Source organism: Canis lupus, chromosome 2 (assembly GCF_048164855.1).
Source record: "Canis lupus baileyi chromosome 2, mCanLup2.hap1, whole genome shotgun sequence".
Taxonomy (NCBI): Eukaryota; Metazoa; Chordata; class Mammalia; order Carnivora; family Canidae; genus Canis; species Canis lupus.
Window position 1 is genome coordinate 61,607,714 of NC_132839.1, and position 19,983 is coordinate 61,627,696.

Consider the following 19,983-nt stretch of genomic DNA (forward strand, 5'->3'; position numbering starts at 1 on the left):
ACAGGCCTGAGATTAGAGTCCCGGCCTGTCTGGCTCCAGCGCTGAGCTGTCTGGCAGCGAGCGTCCGCTGGTCCTGGCAGGCCTGACGTGCATGGGCCTCCCGTCTCTTCCCGGAAGGTTGCAGGTCACAGATGGTCATCCCCTCGATCTGGCTGTGAAACGGGTCCAGGCGTAAGTGACCTGGCCAAGGCCACAGCTGAAGGTGGCAGAGCTGGGGTTGGCCCCAGGCCCGGGGGACTCCGAACCCCACGCTGGGCTCTGCTTCTCGCCAGCTGGTGCATGGCTGTGGCCGGCTCTGCATCCAAGCCCCGTGTCCAGGCCCCCACACCCAGGCCCCTGCCCATCCTGACCGCCCTCCTGTGCTCCCCTCCCTGCAGACACCCGCTGTTTGGCCGTAACGTGCCCCTGTCCAGCGGCTCGGGCTTCATCATGTCAGAGGCTGGCCTGATCGTCACCAACGCTCACGTGGTGTCCAGCACCAACACCGTCTCAGGCCGGCAGCAGCTCAAGGTGCAGCTGCAGAATGGTGACACCTATGAGGCCACCATCAAGGACATCGACAAGAAGTCGGACATCGCCACCATCAAGATCCACCCCAAAGTGAGTGGCCGAGGGAGGGGTGGGGGGTGGGGGTCGGAACAGCATTAGCCCAACCTCCCTGTGGGGCATTTGGAGGAACTAAGGCCTGGGGCGCCCAGCAGTTTGCTCCCAGTCGGTCACAGGTCAGGTCGGACTAGAACTGGGTTCTCCAGACCCCTGCCCTGTGCTTCCTCGAGCTGCCAGCTGCAAGCAGAGCTGGGCAGCCATCCACCAGCCGGGCCTGCATGGAGGTCCTTCACGGCCTAGGGACACTCCCAGTGTCCCTCCCAGGCCCACTCCAGGACATGCAACCGTCCCTGTGGAGCTGACAGGGCTGTGGGAGCATTGGGACATATGCCCTCGTCCCTCCACATCCAGTCCCCACTATAAGCTGGCCTTGGAGCCCACAGCGAGGCCGTGTCATTCCCCATCACTGCTAGTGGCCGTGTCCAGGGGGCCTGCCACAGGCTGGTACCGTCTGTGCCCCCACAGACCTTGGCAGACAGGGTGTCAGCATCCAAGGGGACACAGGCTAAGAGAAGTGAGGCCACTGCCCAGTATCCTGCAGACCCGGGGCAGGGCTTGTCCACTGTCATGGTTACGAGGCTCGGTGAGGGCCGCTGCTGGCCACCCCTGCCGTGAGGTCAGTGACCCTGGGGCTGTCTGTGCTGGTGAGTCTGGCTTGGCCTGGTGACTCTGAATCTGGTTCTGCTCTTTCTCAATATAAGTTGAATAGTTTTGGTGATCATGAGTCTATGTGAGGAGGCTCCTTCCTATACGATCAAGGGAGAAGAGAGTTACCCTAGTGTGGACCCCTCCCACGTTTTTTTTTTTTTTTTAAGATTTTATTTATTTATTCATGAGAGACACAGAGAGAGAGAGGCAGAGACACAGGCAAAGGGAGAAGCAGGCTCCATGCAGGGAGCCCGACTCAGGACTTGATCCCAGGTCCCCAGGGTCACACCATGGGCCAAAGTTAGCGCTAAACCGCTCAGCCACCCGGTCTGCCTCCCTCCCCATGTTTGACTCATTGATGGTAGTTACCGAGCCCGGGGTGTCACCTCCATCCCAAAGATGAGGCTGCTCAGGCTGGGAGCGCCGGGGGTATGCTCAAGGGCAGGGGTTGGCAGCTTTGGTGGTGAGGCTCCAGGAAGTAAATGCTTCCAGGCTTGTGGGCCTGTGAGCGCTGTGGACACCTCTCAGCTCTGCAGCAGCCACAGGGGATAAGAACGCATGGCTGTGTTGCAATAAAACTTTATTTATAGAACAGGCAGCAGGTGGATGTGGCCGTAGGACCAGTGTGCAGCCCCCGCCGATGACACCCACAGGGCAATGTGGACCCAGACTGGACCCCAGGCCTGGCTGCCACTGGGTCTCTCCCATTCCAGGACCTGTGGCAAAACCCTAGGATGGGGCACACCCTGGCAGCCATCGGTGGCCACAGATGCTGGTGGAGTTAGTAAGGCCCTGGTGCCCTGGTGCCCAGGCTTTAGTGCCTGCTGGCCGGATTGGCACCCACAGCTTCTCCTTGACGCAGGCGCTGCCTCTGAGCCCCTGAGTCCTGCGTGTGGCAGCTCCCCCAGCTTTGGGGAGAGGCTGCTGCCCCAAGTGGCTGGGGCATGGTGAGGAAGAGCGTCCCCGAGGCCAGGTGGTGTTATCCCTCCCTCTGTGACCAGCCAGGGATGTAAGCGTCATTCCTGTGGGTCCTCACGTCCAGGTGCGTGGGCCCAGCTCCTCCACCTGGGACCCTCTGTGCCAGGCCCCCCCGCCGTCCCACCAGATGGCATCGGCAGTCAGGGTGGGAGGTGTGGAGTCCTTGTCAGAGCTAGAGGGAAGCTTGTGTGATCGGAGCACGACGGTCACCAGCACCTTCTTCTAGAGCTTTGTGTCTGTGGGTCATGGTGGACCCCCAGGAGCCTGCAGAGGAAGTGCCCCTCATCTGGCCACCCCAGGGGTGGCATCTGACACAAGTCATATGACACCAAATCCCCAAATTCATTGGGGTGCTGGTGAGAGAGGCTCCCCTCAATTTTGTGGATGCTGGCATGTGCACTCAGCACCCTAGCCAGCGCTCAGGAACACCTGCTCTGAGCATGCTCCCTGCAGCTTCCGGAACATGGAGGCAAACCCAAAACAGCCAGCTCCCAGAGCTCCCAGTCTAGCTGCCAAGTCGACATGAAGTCTAGCGTCACGTGGAAATAGCGTGGGCAGGTGTCTCAGTGCGTGAGGGGTGATGGCAGAGCTTGGCTAAGTCACTCTGTTGCTCTCAGTTTCCCTGTGTCTCTACTGAGAGGTGAGGTTGAGCTGGATCAAGAGTTCCAGGGTCTTCACCTGGGCTCCAGGCTTCCCGCAGGTCTCTAGGTCACATGCATCACCTTGTGTGTGATGCATTTTGGAAGGTATTCAGAGCTCCAGCAGATTTCAGAGGGACCTGTGACCATGGAACTCATGGCCTCAGAGGCCGTGCTCGGCTGGATCCTCCAAGCATCCTCCCTGTGTGCAGCCCCTGCAGCCGCCTGGGGAACCCTGTGGTCAGTCACAGGGCAGCTGAGCCCCTGTTCTGAGGACTCCAGCCTGGGTCTCTCCTACTGTGGGTCAGCTGGAGGCCGGCCTGGCCTCTGTCTGAGTTGGCGACTTGCCTTGGCCTTGACCCCTGACGGCTCTATCCAGCTGCTCCTGCCTTGCTGGGACCACCCTGCTGGGGGCTGGCCTCCATCTGGCTCCCGTCCCACCAAAGGCAGACAGCTGAGCCTCCCTTTCCTTGTCCCCCTCCAGAAAAAGCTGCCGGCGCTGCTGCTGGGACGCTCGGCAGACCTGCGGCCCGGCGAGTTTGTGGTGGCCATCGGCAGCCCCTTCGCCCTACAGAACACGGTGACCACGGGCATCGTCAGTACGGCCCAGCGGGACGGCAAGGAGCTGGGCCTCCGGGACTCGGACATGGACTACATCCAGACGGATGCCATCATCAACGTGAGTGCTCGTGGGGCCTCAGGCGGGCTCACCCCATCACTCAACACATCCCCTTGCTAGAAGGTTCCTTCTTTATGCTAAATAGAGCTCGGGATCCCTGTGACTTCTGCACCTGGGTGCCAGGACCTCCCTGGGGGTTAGAAGCTGCTGCCTTGACCTGGGACAGCTCTTCAGAGATGCAGAGAGTCTCTGCCCGAGTCACCCCCTCTTCTGGGCACTGTTGGTTTCATCACTGTAGCACGCGGCACCTTTTCCGCTTACAGAGCACTCTGCCCCGGCCCAGCATGCCCACCTCTCTGGGTTTGCCATGACCTGGACTCTTCTGGAAGTGTTAGCCTTTGTAGAGAGCCCTGGAGGCGGGTGGGATAGAACCGAGCCGTGGGTCAGGTTGGGGGGAGCCTGTGAGGTCTGTGCGGGGAGCATTGGTCACCAAACAGCCGTGCGCTTGGCCTCTGGGGCCTCAGCTCTCTCACCTGTGGAATGGGTGCAGTGAGGCCTTTCGAGATGCTGTTGGGAGTGAGATTTGATTATCCATTTCTGTGCTGGTTGGAACGAGGGTGGGAAGACAGAGCTTCAGGAGCCCTCTGGCAGGGCTCAGGGCTCCCCTAACGTCGCGTGTCCTCTGCTTGCAGTACGGGAACTCCGGGGGACCCCTGGTGAACCTGGTAAGTGTCCCCAAGTGTAGGGCCCTCTAGTGCTCTGGGGCTCTGCTCCCGTGGCCATACAGCCTGGAGGCGGGATACAACCCCAAAGATGGACCTTGAAGCTTCACACGCAATAGCTGGGCTGAAGGCCCGGAAGGAGGACATGGCCCCAGGCACCAGCTGCCCTGGGCCTCCATCCCCCCTAGAGATACTGCATTGTCAGAGGAATAAGGATGACCCAGAACAGCAGCCAGACAGGGACCACATGCCCAGCGAGGACGGGGGGGGGGGGGGTAGGGGAGACACAGGTCAGGGCTGGTCACTGCTCCGGGCCCCCATCCTTGCATTTACATGCGAGGAGAGGGGGCATCCTCGTTCTGTCCCAGTTCTCTCAGTCACCACTCCCTCACATCTGTCCTGGGCCCCAGAGTGGGACTCCTTCTCATACCAGGTGAAATTTATAGAATAAACCAGGAGTTCAGTTCAGAAATCAGTTCAGCTCCTGGGCCCTGAATTACCGGCTGCCATCCCCACCCCAGGGAGCTCCCATCCATGCCACAGTGTGTCAGACCCGAGCACGCCCAAGTGTGATGTGAGGAACAGTGAGGGGACGCTGGAGAAATACAGGCAGGGAGGGCTGCCTGGAGGCGGGAGTGTCTAATCTGGGCTGTGGAGACTAAGGGTTTGGGGCTTAGGAGACATGCAGGAGAAAGTCCAGGGAGAAGGCGCCACATGAGCAGGAGGGGTCAGAGGGAGCTTCACCCTGCCCCCCCACCCCCTGAGCAGCCCTGCAGGTATTCAGCAGGACGGGAGGCCACAGCATGGGTGTTCATAAAAGCTGTGCAGGTAGGCTTTATGCTGGAGGCCAGAAAAGCAGGGGTGCGTGCTGGGCTGCAGGGAGGAGCACCTTCTCAAGGGTGTCAAGAACAAGGTGTCTGCTGATCCATGCTGTAGCCTTGAAGGGGTGCAGGGCAGGGGCAGGGCGGGAGGCCAAGTTCCAGGGGATGGAGGGGGGGCATGGGAAGCTGCCCTGGCCTCACACCCCTAGCCCCACTTCTAGGAGGAAAGGAGAGAGACCCCAGGCCCATAGGCATCACTGCCCCCTGTCCGGGCTCCAGCCTCTTGGGATGCTGTGGAGGTGGAGGTGTGCTCCCCCTCAGTGGGCACCGCCTGAGGAGCAGAGGGAGAGAGGGGACCAGGTGTGGAGGGAGGAGTGGGAGGCGAACCCCGAAGGGCCTCCCAGGATGGCTTCTGGATGCCCCAGGAGCCTCCCAGCAAGAGGCAGTGCCGGCCAGGTGGGCCCTGGAAGCCAGGTTTGGGGCAGGTGCAGACAGGATGCTGGGGCCCCCCTCCCGAGTGATGCCCCTCTGACTGCCCTGCCCAGGACGGCGAGGTCATCGGCATCAACACGCTTAAGGTGGCAGCTGGCATCTCCTTCGCCATCCCCTCGGACCGCATCACGCGCTTCCTCACGGAGTTCCAGGACAAGCACGTCAAAGGTGCGGCGCTGCCCCGGGGCTGCTGAGGGAGGGGACGGGCAGGGGGCCCCCTGCTTTCCTGCACGCGCTCCCCTTCTGGCTGGGGGTCCCCCACTCACCTCCCACCTCCAGCAGCTTCCGCCCCCCAGGCTCCACTTCTCTGGGTGGCTGCAGACAGAACTGGTAGTGTGTCCTTCCCTCCCTTCCTCCCGCCGCCCCCATCCTTCCTCTTCCCTTCCCTCCTCCTTTCCATCCACCCACCCACCCTTCCATCCACTCATCCACCCACCCCCCATCTACCCATCTGCCCTTTTATCTACCCCTCTGCCTACCTATCCACCCTTTCTCCCCCATCCTCCCTCCCTCCCATGTGCTCATCCCTGAGCACTCCTGCTTCTAGCCTGAGGTCATGCAGACTGTCCCAGAGGGGAGCCTGTACCCTGGGGAGCAGAGCCCAAGCCCCTGATCCCTGGAAGGCATCTTCCTCTCAGCACCCCACACAGGGGTGCCCAGGCCTTCTCCCACTGCTGGATGGCCATGAGCATCCACCTGGTGGAGGCCTTGGCCAGCCACGGGTGACTCTCCCCAGTGAGGGCCTGCCCATCACTCTCTTAAAGTTGGTCACAGCTGCTTTCTGAGGGAGGGTCATATGGCTCCTGATCTCGGGAGCTTCCTGGTGGCCTCCACCTTCCTGCCTTGCATTTAGCCCAGTGAACCAGTGAATGTCTCCCTCCTGCCATTTTGTCTCCTGTGCCCACCTGGCCGACGCCCAGATCTGCCTCAGCCCCACCACTCACACCTTCAAATTGCTTCCATGTCTCCTCCCAGCCCCCTCACCAGCAGTTCATTGAGAGCATGGGGCTTCTTCATGCTGGCTCTGTCCTCCACGATCCCATCAGACAAGCACATGGAGCCCCGTGTGGCCGAGACCAGTGCCATGAGGACTGGTCACGCGAAGAACCACTGTTGAGGAAGGACTCCATTGGGTTCATCGGTGTCCCTCATGTGAAGATGGCCAGGAGCCAGGGCAGAGCCAGTCTTCCCTAAAGAAGCTGAAGGCTTCTTCTGTTGGATGGGTTGGGGACCATTTAACACCACATCTTTTCTCCTTGCCTGCCAGGAAGCTCAGAACTCAAGCCAGGGTTGCGCCTTCATAGTCTTGATGCTTTCTCTAATAACGGAGCTTTTCTAGTATAATTACCCTCCCTCCTGCTCCAAGGGTGCCTTCGACTTTGGCTACCTTCCTGGAAGTCGATGGATCTGCATTTTGCACAGGTTGAGCTGTTAGGTGACTGTTGGGAAGCGGATGATAGCGTCCTCTTGCTTCTTGCTTCTCTCTTCCTCTCCTCTCTCAGATGAGAACCAGCAGGGGCCACCAGGGTTCATTCCTTTATTGTACAGAGACTGTCCCTGTCAGTGCTCACCTCACCCCAGACCCCCTGGGAAACACTCATTCCCTGTCCCCAGAGCTGTCACCTCCCTCAGGACACGTGGAAGAATCAAAGAGCCCAATCAATCCTAGCTGGATGACCGAATCTATAATTTAAAGCCCTTCTGAAATTGATTGGTGTTCACTCCTGCTTTTTTTTTCTTAATAAAATTATCAAAATACTTAACCAGTTAATCCAAAGTTCTTTAAAACAGACCATCCTTAAACCAAGGAGATGTGAAGGTGCGTTTCTTGTTCCTGTCTAGGGTGTGGGGCGCAGAGGCCTCTGGGGTCTCTTAGGGGAAGAGGAGCCACCATGCTGGTCCAAGGGAGCCTCAGTGTCAGGCCCCAGGAGTTTTGGGGTTCAGCCAGCCTTAGCACTAGAGTGTACCCAGGAGTGTTTGGGTCAGTGGGGCCAGGTGGTTATGGATATCTGCCCCTCTCTGAACTATGGGAGCCAGTGGTCACATCCAGCCTGGGGCGTGGACTTGTCACTCGTCTCCTGCCCCCGGGGGTGGGGGGTGTCTCTGTGGCCCTGTGCTGCAGGGAGGCGCCAGAGGTTCTGGCAAGAAGACCCTAGAATGCACGTTCCCTGGTCACGAGGTCCCAGGCAGACCGGGGACACCTGCGTGCTGGAGTGCTTCCCCAGTAGAGCAGGAGGCGGCAGCGGGAGGCAGAGGAGAGGCGGGCAGGACCCGTGCTGGGGAGCCCACTGTCCCTCCTTCAAGATGCCCGAGGCTGTAGTGTCCCCGAAGCCTGAGCTCGGCTCTCTGCCAGTGCAGCGGCTAGGACCAGGACTCAGCGGCGTCAGGGCTGCAGAGCGGGTCTGGGAGCAGAGGAAACCACAGTGAACGTCATTCCTGCGCGGAGCCTGGGGTCCCGTGGGTCGGGAGCCAAACACGCGTGCAGCCCTGAGCTTTCATTCCAGCGGGGACACTGGGCCACAGGATCTCCAGTATGTCCTATGAGGGCAGAGTAGGGAGGCCCGTGGGGGGCAGGAGAGGGGATACAGAGGGGGCCTGGGGCAGGTGGGCCGCTGAAGGGGCCAGTAGGGAGTCCACCACAGGAAATGCTCCTGGCAGCCTGGGGAAGGAGGGCGGCAGCTGCAGGATGAGGAGTGGTTGGGTCTTGGTCAGTTTTGAACTTGGAGCCAGTGAGGCTTGGAAGGCGGGGTACAAAGTGTGAGCAAGGCAGAGGGGCATTTCCTGGGATGGGGTTCAGGGGCAGATCAGGGATCAGCCCTGATGCCCAAGAAACTGCCAGTGTGAGCTGCTTTCTGCCTTGGTTTGGGGTTTTGTTGTGAAATTCCTGTTCCACACAGCAAACCCGGTCCAGTGGCGTTAGTGTGCATGCAGTTTAGGGGGAGCTGCCCGGCTTTGAAGGAGCACTCGGGCAGGACCTCCAGCCGACCTCCTTGTTCCCAGCGCATGGGACCCTCCGCATCTGGGTGACCTCCCTGTGAAGGAGGAGACACAAGGGTGTCTGCTGACCTAGAGACTCAGTGCGTCCCCCCTGCACCAGCCCCACATTGGGCTGGGCCTGCTGGCTCTGGGGGGTGGGCAGTGGGCTTCCAACCAAGGACTCTAACGAGCAGGCCCCTGCCTTGTGGGTGGCAGGGCTGCACATCTGCCCGGCCAAGGCACTGCTCACGCACAAGCACGGGAAGCTCAGTCCCCTTCCTGTTTTGAAGCATGACCTTGGGGTTCTGAGCAGCTGACAGAGAGCCGGCTCCGTGCAGGAGCAGGACGCAGGGCCAAGGCCTCTGCTAGGGCTTCCCTCCTGTCCTCTGAGGACCTGGCCCCATCTATGGATTGTAATGCCATCTAGGGAGTGATTCCCAGATTCCCATAGCCAGCTTGGCCCCATCTCAGAGTGCCATACTGGGATGCTCAGCTGCCCTTGTCCCCACAGACCCTTCCAAACCCAGAGGTCCTTTCAAAACATAGGGCAGACCATGGGCCCCTCTGTTGGAAAGCGTCCCCAGGCTGCACCTGCTAGAGGTAAAGACCAAAGCCATGGGCCCTGCAGAGCTGTGAGCCTCTCCTCACCGTCCTGGCCTCACATCACTCAGAGCCACCCATTCCCAACCATCCATCCTCTGTGCAGAAATGTCAGTTTAGGTATTTTGCCCACTTTAAAAAGTTGGGTTATTTTATGTTCTTACTAGGTTTTGAGAGGAGTCTGGATGCATCCTGGATGGGAGTCTTTGTTGGAGAAACGAGCTGCCAATGTCTCTTCCTGCTGCTTAACTTTTCATTTTCCTGACTTCACCTTCAAAGAGCGGATGTTTTATAAATTTTTATGAAGTCTCATTTACCAGTTTTTTTTTAAATGGACCATGCATGTGAAGTTGTATCCAAAAAATCTGGGCTCACCAAAGTCAGGAAAATTTACTTCTACATCTCCCAGTAGTTTACTTTCTGAGGCCTTCAAGTTAGGACAATGATGCATTTTGAGTTAATTTGTTTAAAGAGTACCGAGTATGAATCAAAGTTCTTTTTTTTTCTTTCTGCTTTGGATAGTCAGTTTTTCTAGCACTGTCTTTTTCCCCACTGAACTGCATTTGCTCCTTTGTTGAAAATAAAATGAGCCCATCCTCTCTGGCTTATCTGTCTGTCTGTCCATCTATGCCAGCTTCACTCTGTCCTGATTATTGCAGCTCTGCAGTGTCTTCAGGTCAGGTGACACCAGCCGTCCCACTGTGTCCCATCTCCAAAGCCATCCTGGTTTTTCCATATCCTTTGCATTTCCATATGGATTTTAGAATCAGCTTGCCAACCCCTGATTCCAATTTCAATTATTGCAATTGTTTTAAATTTCAATTTCCGATTGCTTGTTACTACAATATACAAATAAAGTTGATTTTCGTATGTTGTTTCATCGTAAGAGATCCCGTGACCTTGACAGCTTGTGCTGGTAGGAATTTTTGTGGGCTCCATCACAGATGATTCTGTAGTCTGTGCACAGAGATGGTTTTGCTTCTTTCTTTCCAGCCTGGATGCTTTTTCTTTTGTTCTTGCCTAGCTGGAGTCTCCATACGATATTGAATATAAGTGTTGAGAATGGATGTCCTGGCATTCGTTGTTTCTGCCCTTGGGGAGAAGTCTCTAGTCTCTCACCAGCAAGTAGGAAGTGCTTGTAGGTGTCCTTCATTGGATGGAAAAAGTTCCCTTCTATTTGTAGTTTCTATTAGGAACAGATGTTAGAAGATTTTGTCAAACACTTTTTCTGCACTTTTTGAGATGACGGTTTCCCTTAGTCTGTTAATGTGGTAAATTGCATTGGTTGATTTTTGAATGTCATACCATCCTTACATTCCTGGCATAAAGCTCCTTCCATTGTGATGTATTACTCTTTGTATATATTGTTGGATTTCATTTGTTGGAAATGTCTAAAGGTTTTTTGCAGCTGTCTTCATGAGGGATGTTGGTCTAGTTTTCTCCCTCCCGATTTTGGTATCAGGATGATAGTTGGGAAGTTGTTTAGGAAGAACACTTTTTTGTCTTTATTTCTCTGCTACAAGACTGCTTTACTTTTTTAAAGATTTATTTATTTATTTATTCGTGATAGACATAGAGAGAGAGGCAGAGACACAGGCAGAAGGAGAAGCAGGCTCCATGCCGGGAGCCCAACGTGGGACTCGATCCCGGGACTCCAGGATCACGCCCTGGGCCAAAGGCAGGCGCCAAACCGCTGAGCCACCCAGGGATCCCAAGACTGCTTTATTTTTGACACCTGTTGACCAAATGTTAGGGGCTTCCCTGTACCAGTTGGCTGTCCTACCATTTCACCCAAGTCTGACACTGGCTACCTGAAGATAGTGTCAGAAGCCATGGTTAAGGTCGCACAAGACTGTCCCCGATTTCAGATGCCAATCACAAGTCCAAGATGTCACCTGTGCTTCTGACCCACTGGCTGGCTCCCTCGTTGGGTTTAATCATTTGCTGGAGGAACTCACAGAGCTCAGGAAAACAGTTTACTTACTAGATGACCAGTTTGTGTGTAAATAAAGAAGATTAATTCAAGAACAACAATAGGAGAGATACACGAGACAGGTCTGGGAAAGGATGCAGAGCACCTACACATTCACCAACCTAAAAGCTCTCTGACCTGCCCTCTTGGGGTTGTATGGAGCCTTTACTATGTAGTAAAGCTATGAACCATGATTGGTTCAGCCACTGCCAATTATTTCCACTTCCAGCTCTTCACCTCTCCCCAGAGTGGAGGTTGGGGTTGAAAGTTTGACCACCTGATTACATCATAGATTTCCTAGCAACCAGCCCCATCCTTAGGGGCTTCTCAAAATCACCTCCATAACATACACTCAGGAGTGGCTGAAAGGGGTTTATGGTGTGAGTTACAGAAGATACCAATCTCACATTTATCACTGTGAGGCTTCAGGGGCTGGCAGCAAAAGAGCCCTTGTCACTGGGAATTACAGAAGTTTTAAGGGCCATGTTCTGGGAACCATAAACGGAAATGGAAACATGTATTTCTTATTATAAAATCACAACATCACAGAAGTATTCACTCATTTTCAATGTTCTAGAAGAGTTTGTACAGAGAGGATACTATTTCTTTCCTAAACATTAGGTAGAATTCTCCTGTGGGACCATCTGGGCCTGAAGTTTTCTTTGTGGGAAGATTTTTAATTTCAAAATAGAGGGGGGGCTACTATGGTTATCTGCTTCTTCTTGAGTGGGATCAAGTAGTTTAGAAACTTTAAGAAATGTGTGCATTGTATCTGAGTTGTCAGATGGGTTGACATCCAGTTATTCATTAATTACATCTTACTACCTTTTCAATACTGTAGGATCTGTGGTGATGTCACCTCTCCCATGCCTGATCCGGATATGGATAATTGTCTTGTCTTTTTCTTTTTTCTTCTTTTGATTGATCAGTCTAGCTTAAAGCTTATCAATTTTATTGATCTCCAAGAATAAGCTGTAGCTCATGTATTCTCTATTAAATTTGGGTTTTCTATCACACTAATTTCTAGTCTTTATTATTCCCTTTCTTCTGCTTACATTGGGTTTCATTTGCTCTTCTCTTTCTGGTTCTTAAGGTAAAAGCTGAGATCAGTGATGTGAGACCTTTCTTATTCTGTGATATTCGCACTCTGGTATTATTAATTTCCTCCATGTACTACTTCACCTGTACCTCACAAATGTCAATAGGTCATTTCCCTTTTTTATATAGTTTTAAATACTTTCTAATTTCCTTTTGATTTCTACTTTAAAGATGGGTTATTCAGAAGTGTGTTGTTTAGTTTTTAAATTATTGGAAATTGGGATGCCCGGGTGACTCAGTGGTTGAGTGTCTGCCTTCAGCTCAGGGCATGATTCTGGGGTCCGGGGTGGAGTCCTGCATTAGGCTCCCTGCAAGGAGCCTCTTTCTGCCTCTGCCTATGTCTGCCTCTCTCTGTGTGTCTCTCATGAATTAATAAATAAAATCTTTTAAAAAATTATTGGAAATCTTCTAGATAATCTCCTATTAGCGATTTCTACTTTAATTTCATTGTTGTCAGAGAGCATGTTTTTATGATAAAACATTTTGATTGTATTGAGACTTGTTTTGTGATTCAAAATAAGTAAATGTTACTTCTAGGGCTAACCTGAACTTCTAAGTCACAGGTTGGCACAGCCAAGGGGATAGATAGAGCTGCTGCCTTAACAAGTTGTGTGTTTAAGTCTTCAACTGGAGGGCCTGGCACATGGCTAGTGCTCACTAGGCATTACTGGCTAATGTTATATTTTATGGGGAAAACAGGAGATGGTAACAAGTTCAGATCTGAACAGGAAAGTTTGGGGAACCTGCAAGATGGAGGCTGGAGAGGAGAGCCCCATTGGCCACTGGGGTTTGGGTGTGGGGCTCAGCAGCAGAGAAGCTGTGGGGGCTGATGTGGTTGCATGGGACCTGAGGGCAAGGATGGGCATGAAGTCACCAGACTAGACAGGACATCTCCCAACACCTCAATGGCAGCCTGGAGGAGAGAGGCAACTCTAGGCCTGTGAGCAAATGGGATGGATCCTGTTGCTTTCTGCTCCTGGGAGGAATTTGGCTCCCACCTGGTGCCTCAGGGAGGGCAGAGTCTTTCATAACAGCTCTAACAGAGTCCTATAATGTTTTGTTCTCAGACTGGAAGAAGCGTTTCATTGGCATACGGATGCGGACCATCACACCTAGGTGAGTGTCTGAGGATGCAGCCCTGCTGTCCCTCCATCTTCATCCCTCACCTCAGCTCTCCTCCCAGACCTTGCCCAGGTGTGCTCAGCCACCTGCAAGTGTTCCACCGGGCCAGACAGAGTCAGACTCGCAAGTCTTTGCTTAGGCCAACCCTCTGCCTGCAATGCCTTTTCCTCCTTTGTCTAATGGGTTCCTTCAGCCCCCTGAGGACTCACAAATTACCACAAACTTGGTGCCTTAAGACAATAGGAATCCATTCTTTGGCAATTCTGAATGCCAGTAGTCCAAAATCAGGGTGTCAGCAAGTCTGTGCTCCCACTGAAGGTTCTGTGGAGAGAGTCCTCCCCTGCTTCTCAGGGCTCCAGGTGTTTCTTAGGTTGCAGCCACATTACCCCAATCTCTACCTCTATCCTCATGTGGCCTCCTCTGTGTATCTGTGTCCAAATATCCCCCTTCTTTCTCTTATAAAAGCACCAGTCCTTGGATTTAGGTCCCATCCTAAGTCAAGGTGACCCTATCTAGAGATCCTTAACCAATGAGATCTTTAGAGACCCTATTTCTAAACAAAGTCACATTCTAAGGTTCTGAGTGGGCATGAATTTTTTGGAGGCACTGTTCTATTCCACATGCCACTCAAGTGGGAGGAGTACCACCTCTACTCCCTGCAAAAGCACAAGTTTTTCCCTTCCAAGCATTACACTGGTCTCATGGGCTGGAGTTGCCCTGTCCCCTCAACTTTGAACCTGAGCTCCTTGGGAGTGAGAACTGTGTTCCAATCATCAGTACCACATATGCAGCAGAGTAGGTGGCTAAAACACTGATAGTGAAATAAAGGGTGCGGTGGGTAAGGAAAAGGAGAGAGGGAGGGAAAGAAGGGAAGCAGAGAGAGAAAAATATACAAAGTCAAGTCCAAGAATTTGAAGAAGGAGGTCACTGCATTGAGGGCTCTGGGGAGAACTAAAGCATGCTCAACTGACTATACCCTCAAACCTATGCAGCCTCTAAAATGATCATTCTTCCCAGTTCATCAACTGTTAATCTAGGGATTAAATCTGGAAGCCATTTGTATTCAAGACCAATATACCAATTTATCTAAATGTGTTCTTTCTTTCTCTCTTTCATCCACCCATCCATCACACCATTTGTCCATCCGTCACATCATCCTTTGATCAGTCTGTCACACTACCCATCTGTCTATTCATCCATCACACATCCATCCATCCATCCATCCATCCATCCATCTATCCATCCAGAATTCATCCATCCATCATCATTCCATCAATCTTTCACACCGTCCATCCATCCATCACACCATCCCTCCATCTATCCATCACACATCCCTCCATCATACCATCCTTCCATCCATCTATCACACCTGTCCAGTCTTCTGTCTATCCAGTCCATGACTCACTCATTGCTCATCCTTCATCTATCTGTTTATTCATCATTCCTTCCATCCATCCATTTTCTCATCCATCCTTCTACCTTTCCTTCCTTCCTCTCATACCTCGTCCTGCCCACCCTCCCAACTATCCATCACCTTCCCCTGTCTACACTTCTAACCATCCATCTTCAGTAAACTTTCTCTTGAGGAGCCCATGTCAAGTGGGGGACACTAAGAAGAACCAGTGACAACCCGGAGTGGTCAGTGGTGGGACAGAACAGTGCCGAGATTTAAAGGAGATGCCTCTTCTGGCCCAGGTGGTGGGGAATGGTGGGAGTAGCTTTCTGCCAAGGAGTCAGTTTAGAGGCTCAGAAGAAATGCATTAATGGTGGAACTACCTTTTCAGTTTGGTGGAAGAACTAAAGGCCAGCAATCCAGACTTCCCATCAGTCAGCAGTGGAATTTATGTGCAAGAGGTTGTTCCAAACTCACCTTCTCAGAGGTAGGCTGTACTACGGGAAGCAGGGAAGCCAGACTGGAGGGAAGCAGACATCCTGGAGGGTGGAGTTGGGTGGGCACGAGGCCTAGGGTGGGCCCACTTCAGTGACCTTGCATAACCTTGAGCTCCTGGCATATGACATGGCATGGAAGTGGCAGGTGGCATTCTAGCCTATCATCTAAGCCAGGGGCGGGCTGGAGAGATTAAGTACCCCGTAGAGCATTGGCACTGCCCTTCCATGGCTGGGCATGTCCTTTCCTTTGGGTCAGGAGAGACAGAGTAGTGGAGACCCCTCAAAGCTCAAACCCCAATCCAGCCTACCTCCCACCAGCCCGCTGGACCCACCTGGGTCTTCCTAGGCCTATTTCCTCATCTACAAAATGGACACAATTGGGCCTACTCTTTCTCCTCTGAGGAGACCTTGTCCAGACCAAATGAGACAAAGCATTATTTTCTTTGAAACCTCTAAGTACCAGAAAAATATTGACTATCTGCAACACCAGGAGCCAAGGCAACTAGTGTAGTGCAGGTACCACATGCTTGTATGGCCCATGTAGGGCCCAGAAGGGATCTGAGCAAGCCTCTTCCCTCCTTTGCCACAGGTCACCAGTCAGTATGGTGGGTGGGCTGCATCCAGTCAGTGGTCTAAATGGTAATCCCTGGAGCTGGAGGTCATGCACATGGGGTCTGTGAGGGACGAGGGCAAGGTGTGGAATGGAGGGGAGCCAGACAGGCAGGCCTCCAGCCCGACAGGGCCCCTTCAGCCAAAGAGGACCTCTCTTCCTGTTTTCTGTGCTGTGCTGCTTCAGCGGCTATGCAGGAAGTTGTGGACCCTGTAGCACATGGGCTCAGTCCACAGCTGGCCTGCAATAGAAGTTGTTGGAACATAGACCCATGAAACCAAAGAATTACCACCAAACTGAGGGTTTCAGCAGTTACCAGGAGTGGCCACAGGCAGGCCGCCTCAAGAGCCAAAGTGATGGGATCAGTAGCAAGGGTGGCTGCTGCTGACCGAGGCTACCTAATCTGTTAGCCCTCACTGCAGCCTGGACCTCGAAATCTGCAGGTGTGTTCCCACATAGGACTGCAGATGTGCAAACTGAGGCTCAAAGGGGCCAAGAGTCTGACATGTGGCAGCCCAGCTAAAAGAACTGCACCCAGAACTTGAACCCAGGCCCTCGTGATATAGAGAAGAAGCCAGCTCACAAAACACAAGCCATTGTAGGACATTGGTTTCCACCTGGTGTAGGAACCTTGGAGTCAGGACACTGTTCTTACTGGTTGAAATGATTTTTCTTAAACTGCTTCTGTTCACCTGATTGTCCCCCAAGCAGGGTCTGGGCCCCGGGGGTGGGGGGAACGTGCAGTAACTGGGTGTCTCTCCATTGGCAGAGGGGGCATCCAAGATGGCGACATCATCGTCAAGGTCAACGGGCGCCCTCTGGCGGACTCAAGTGAGCTGCAGGAGGCTGTCCTGACGGAGTCCCCTCTGCTGCTGGAGGTGCGGCGGGGGAATGATGACATCCTGTTCAGCATCTCTCCGGAGGTGGTTCTGTGAGGGTGGGGCCCCCTCCCCACATTGCCGAGTGCCAGAGCCTGCAGCCTGGGACGGGTGCCAGCTGAGAGGTCCCATCCAGAGCCACGGCCTCCCACGGGGTCAGGACGAAGGACCACAGACGGTCCTCAGCAGAGCCAGTGGCCTCCTCCTGGCCGTCCAGGGCCAGAGCCGCAGGCAGGGCTTGGCCAGGGACCCACCTCAGCCTCAGGAAGGTTGACTTCTATGTGATCGTGCCATGGGGACAGCTGGATGCCTCCCTTGTACAGATGCTCCTGAAGGCCACCTTCCAAGTGCCCAGGATATCCAGAACACTCCTCTGGAGTTCCCTCACAGCTCCCACCCTCCCTTCTACGCCCCTGCCTTTACACTTGTCCAACTCTGTCTGAATGCCCAGGCTGCTCCTACCCCACCTCCCCTCCCACTCACCTGCTCAGGTCAGTTCCCGAGCCTGTCCTCCCCGAGAAAGGCCTCTCATCCCCTGCACCAGACACCACAGTGTCCACCACATTGAATGACCCGGGCTGTTGCTCCGCCAGACTGGAGGCCCTGGAGGGTGGCCGTGTCTGACTCCCTTTGGGAGTCAAGTGTGGGGACCTGGCCCAGATTGGTCCCAAGGGTACCCTGGCTTCTCACCCAAGCCCTGTGGCTTCCCAGGCGGGAGAGAGCCTGGCCAGGAGCAGAGTGCCTGACACCCTCTGGAAGGCCACCTGTCTTCCTGAAGGTGCCCATGGGGCAGGGGGCAGAGGAAGCCCCCTGACAGGGGGAGGGGTGACGAGGACTGAGCCAGCTTCGCCTCCCCTGTGCTGTTCAGCAAGGGGCGGTCGACTCCTGGAATCACCCACCAGAGCGGCTGGGGAGCACGCGTTATGTGTCGAGGTGTATTTGTGAGCTTCGCTGTACAGTGGATTCCCCCGTATGCTTGTACTGTATGTTTCTCTACTGTATGGAAATTAAAGTTTACAAGCACATGGTCTTCAGCCCGCGGATACTCAGGGTAGCCCACCCCCGCCAGCCACAGCTTCTCTTGGATCTGGAGCTGATTTTCCAGTCAGCCAAAGGCCTGGGAACCACCCCAGGCCCTGGGGCATAGGGCCGGCTCCCCACTTGCTCCTAGTCTGTGGTCTCGGCAAGACGTCTCCCTGCCCCTGCCTTGTCCTCAACCCAGGTGCGGGAGGAACACCGATACCACTGTCCCCGAGGCCAGGGGGCAGAGCACTTGGAAGGGTACCTGGCTTACTGTGAGCCCAGCTGAGCCAGGCTAGTGTGCCAGTCCTAAAGCTTCTCTGTATCTGCTCCACATCACCCTTGCTTCAGACCCGCCAGTGATGGGGAAAGAAGGCAGGAAGAGACAAAGCAGATTGCCCAGGGATGCAGCAGGGGCAGGGGGTGGGGGGCTCCGAGCAGGGTATAGAGCCATGAGTTGCCCAGGGCAGGCCCCCTAGTAATAAGCGGAGGGCCCCAAGGTGAGGTGAGCAAGCTGGGTGCCCAGCTGATCTGAGAGGGAGGGGCCCAGGCCTGGGTTCTGGACCCCCCTGGTCCCAGCCTTGCAGGGCGGCAGGGCTTGCCCAGCTGGCCTCTGGGCGGCTGTGTAACTGCTGGACACCTTCTCCCTAGGGAGGAGTGAACAACTGCAGGACTTCAAGCCCTTCCAGGCTCTGAGATCCTGAGGCTCGACAGGTCCAGATTTAAATAAGCCCACCATGGGGCACTTTTAGAAGATGGCCCCAGGTGGCTGTGACCGTAGGCCGCCGTGGGAATTCTGCTTGGTACCTAAAGGGACTCATGAGACAGGCACACCAGGCATTGGTGATGCTGGATGCAGCTGGCTGTGCACTGTGGCCAGCCAGCTAGATGGAGAGAATCAGACCAAAGAGCACCTGGCACCCACCCTGGGAAAGGACCAGAAACTATCGCAAGCAGCTGTAAGTGAGGACGCCGTGATCTGCTTCAACACCCCGGTTTTGCAATCCTTGGGCTCTGATTACCACGTGTACTGAGCACCGCTCCCCACACCCAGGCCACACGGGGGCCCTGGGTCTGCTCTGTGGGAAACAAGGTCCTGGTGCCCAGGCTGCCCTGCATGAGGCTGAGCTGGAGAAAACGCTCAGGCCAAGGGCAGACAGCCACGGACACTCAAGCGACCACCAACGGCCAGCCCAGGACTGTCCCTTGCAGCTGCAGGACACCTCAAAGGTGGTGGAGGATCTCGAGCATTTCAGGGACTTTGTCCCAAGGTCTGGGCCTTGGATAGACCAAACTCCCTGAACACGGCCTCCAGGAGCACCCATGGCAGCCAGACAGCAACCCCTTCCCCACCACTGCACCCCAAAATGCTTGAGTCTGGAGAAGGTGAAAGGAAGGGGACAGAGGCACAGCAAGGGGGTGGCCACTGCCCAGAGAGACCCGGGGCTCGGCCAGAAGGCACCTGCTTTGCTGCAGCCAACATGGAGTTAAATGTCATGTAGAGGCTCCTGACTCAGGGTTTGGCCCCAACAGTGCTCCAGAATGTCACTTGGCATCCTCTCACTCTCTGCCACCGGCCCCCGGGATGACCAGGGCCATCTGCCCCCACCTCAGGTCGTCCTGCTGGGAAGTGGGGGTCTCTGAGCTTGGGAGTCAGCCCAGCCTGGGCTGTGGTCTTGGCTTTGCCCCTTTCTGGCTGAGCCGTGTTGGGGACTTCAGCTCTATGCTTGGCCTGTGCTTGCCACTCCCTGGGGAGGAAGGAGCCCTCGCCTGACCCCGGGGGGCTGCAGCGGTGGGAGTGGGCTCTGTGGTGTTCAAGCCCTCTGTCTGCCAGCCACCCAGCCTGCACCCCCGCCCCTCCCCCGCCCTCAGCTGAGAGGAGCTAACTTCCCCAGTGCTCCTCCAGCTGCACCCGGTGAAAAACAACTTTTCCAGAGCCTGCCAGCTGCTGAGAGCTATTACGCAACCCCCAGGCCCCTGAGGCAACCCCCAGTGTCTGGGTTTGCAGCCCACCCCTCTACTATCTGACCTGGGAGCTATAAACGGGGCACTGACAAGGGCAGCACCCTAGGAGAGGAGCACCCTGTTCCAGCCTGGGGCCCTTGTAAACACCTGGGATCCAGGAAGGACAGGACCGGGAGGAGCATTGCAGGTCCCTGGCTCCAAGCGCCCCATTGGACAGAGGCGGGAACTTCGGCCTTGAGAGTAGGGTTTGGGGTCACACGTGAGCTCACGGCTGGGCTCCGGGGGACCAGGGCTGGGTTGGAGCAGACAGCTGCGGCTACAGCTGCAG

At 55.1% G+C, this 19,983-nt stretch overlaps 1 protein-coding gene across 2 annotated transcripts in view; it reads left to right on the forward strand.

Annotated features, from left to right (window-relative positions):
- Positions 1 to 17,695, forward strand: part of HTRA3 (HtrA serine peptidase 3) — a 30,859-nt gene extending 13,164 nt beyond the window's left edge. Inside the window, exons 3-9 of one of the 2 annotated variants that reach the window (XM_072803398.1) lie at positions 378 to 600; positions 3,355 to 3,549; positions 4,182 to 4,214; positions 5,578 to 5,692; positions 13,238 to 13,286; positions 15,077 to 15,172; positions 16,562 to 17,695. In XM_072803398.1, coding sequence (XP_072659499.1) covers positions 378 to 600; positions 3,355 to 3,549; positions 4,182 to 4,214; positions 5,578 to 5,692; positions 13,238 to 13,286; positions 15,077 to 15,172; positions 16,562 to 16,727 — 877 coding nt within the window. In that variant the 3' untranslated portion in view covers positions 16,728 to 17,695. Of the gene's footprint in view, positions 1 to 377; positions 601 to 3,354; positions 3,550 to 4,181; positions 4,215 to 5,577; positions 5,693 to 6,499; positions 7,288 to 13,237; positions 13,287 to 15,076; positions 15,173 to 16,561 lie in introns of those variants that run through there. The other variant, XM_072803405.1, reaches the window with a different exon arrangement.
- The last annotated feature ends 2,288 nt before the right edge of the window (positions 17,696 to 19,983 follow it).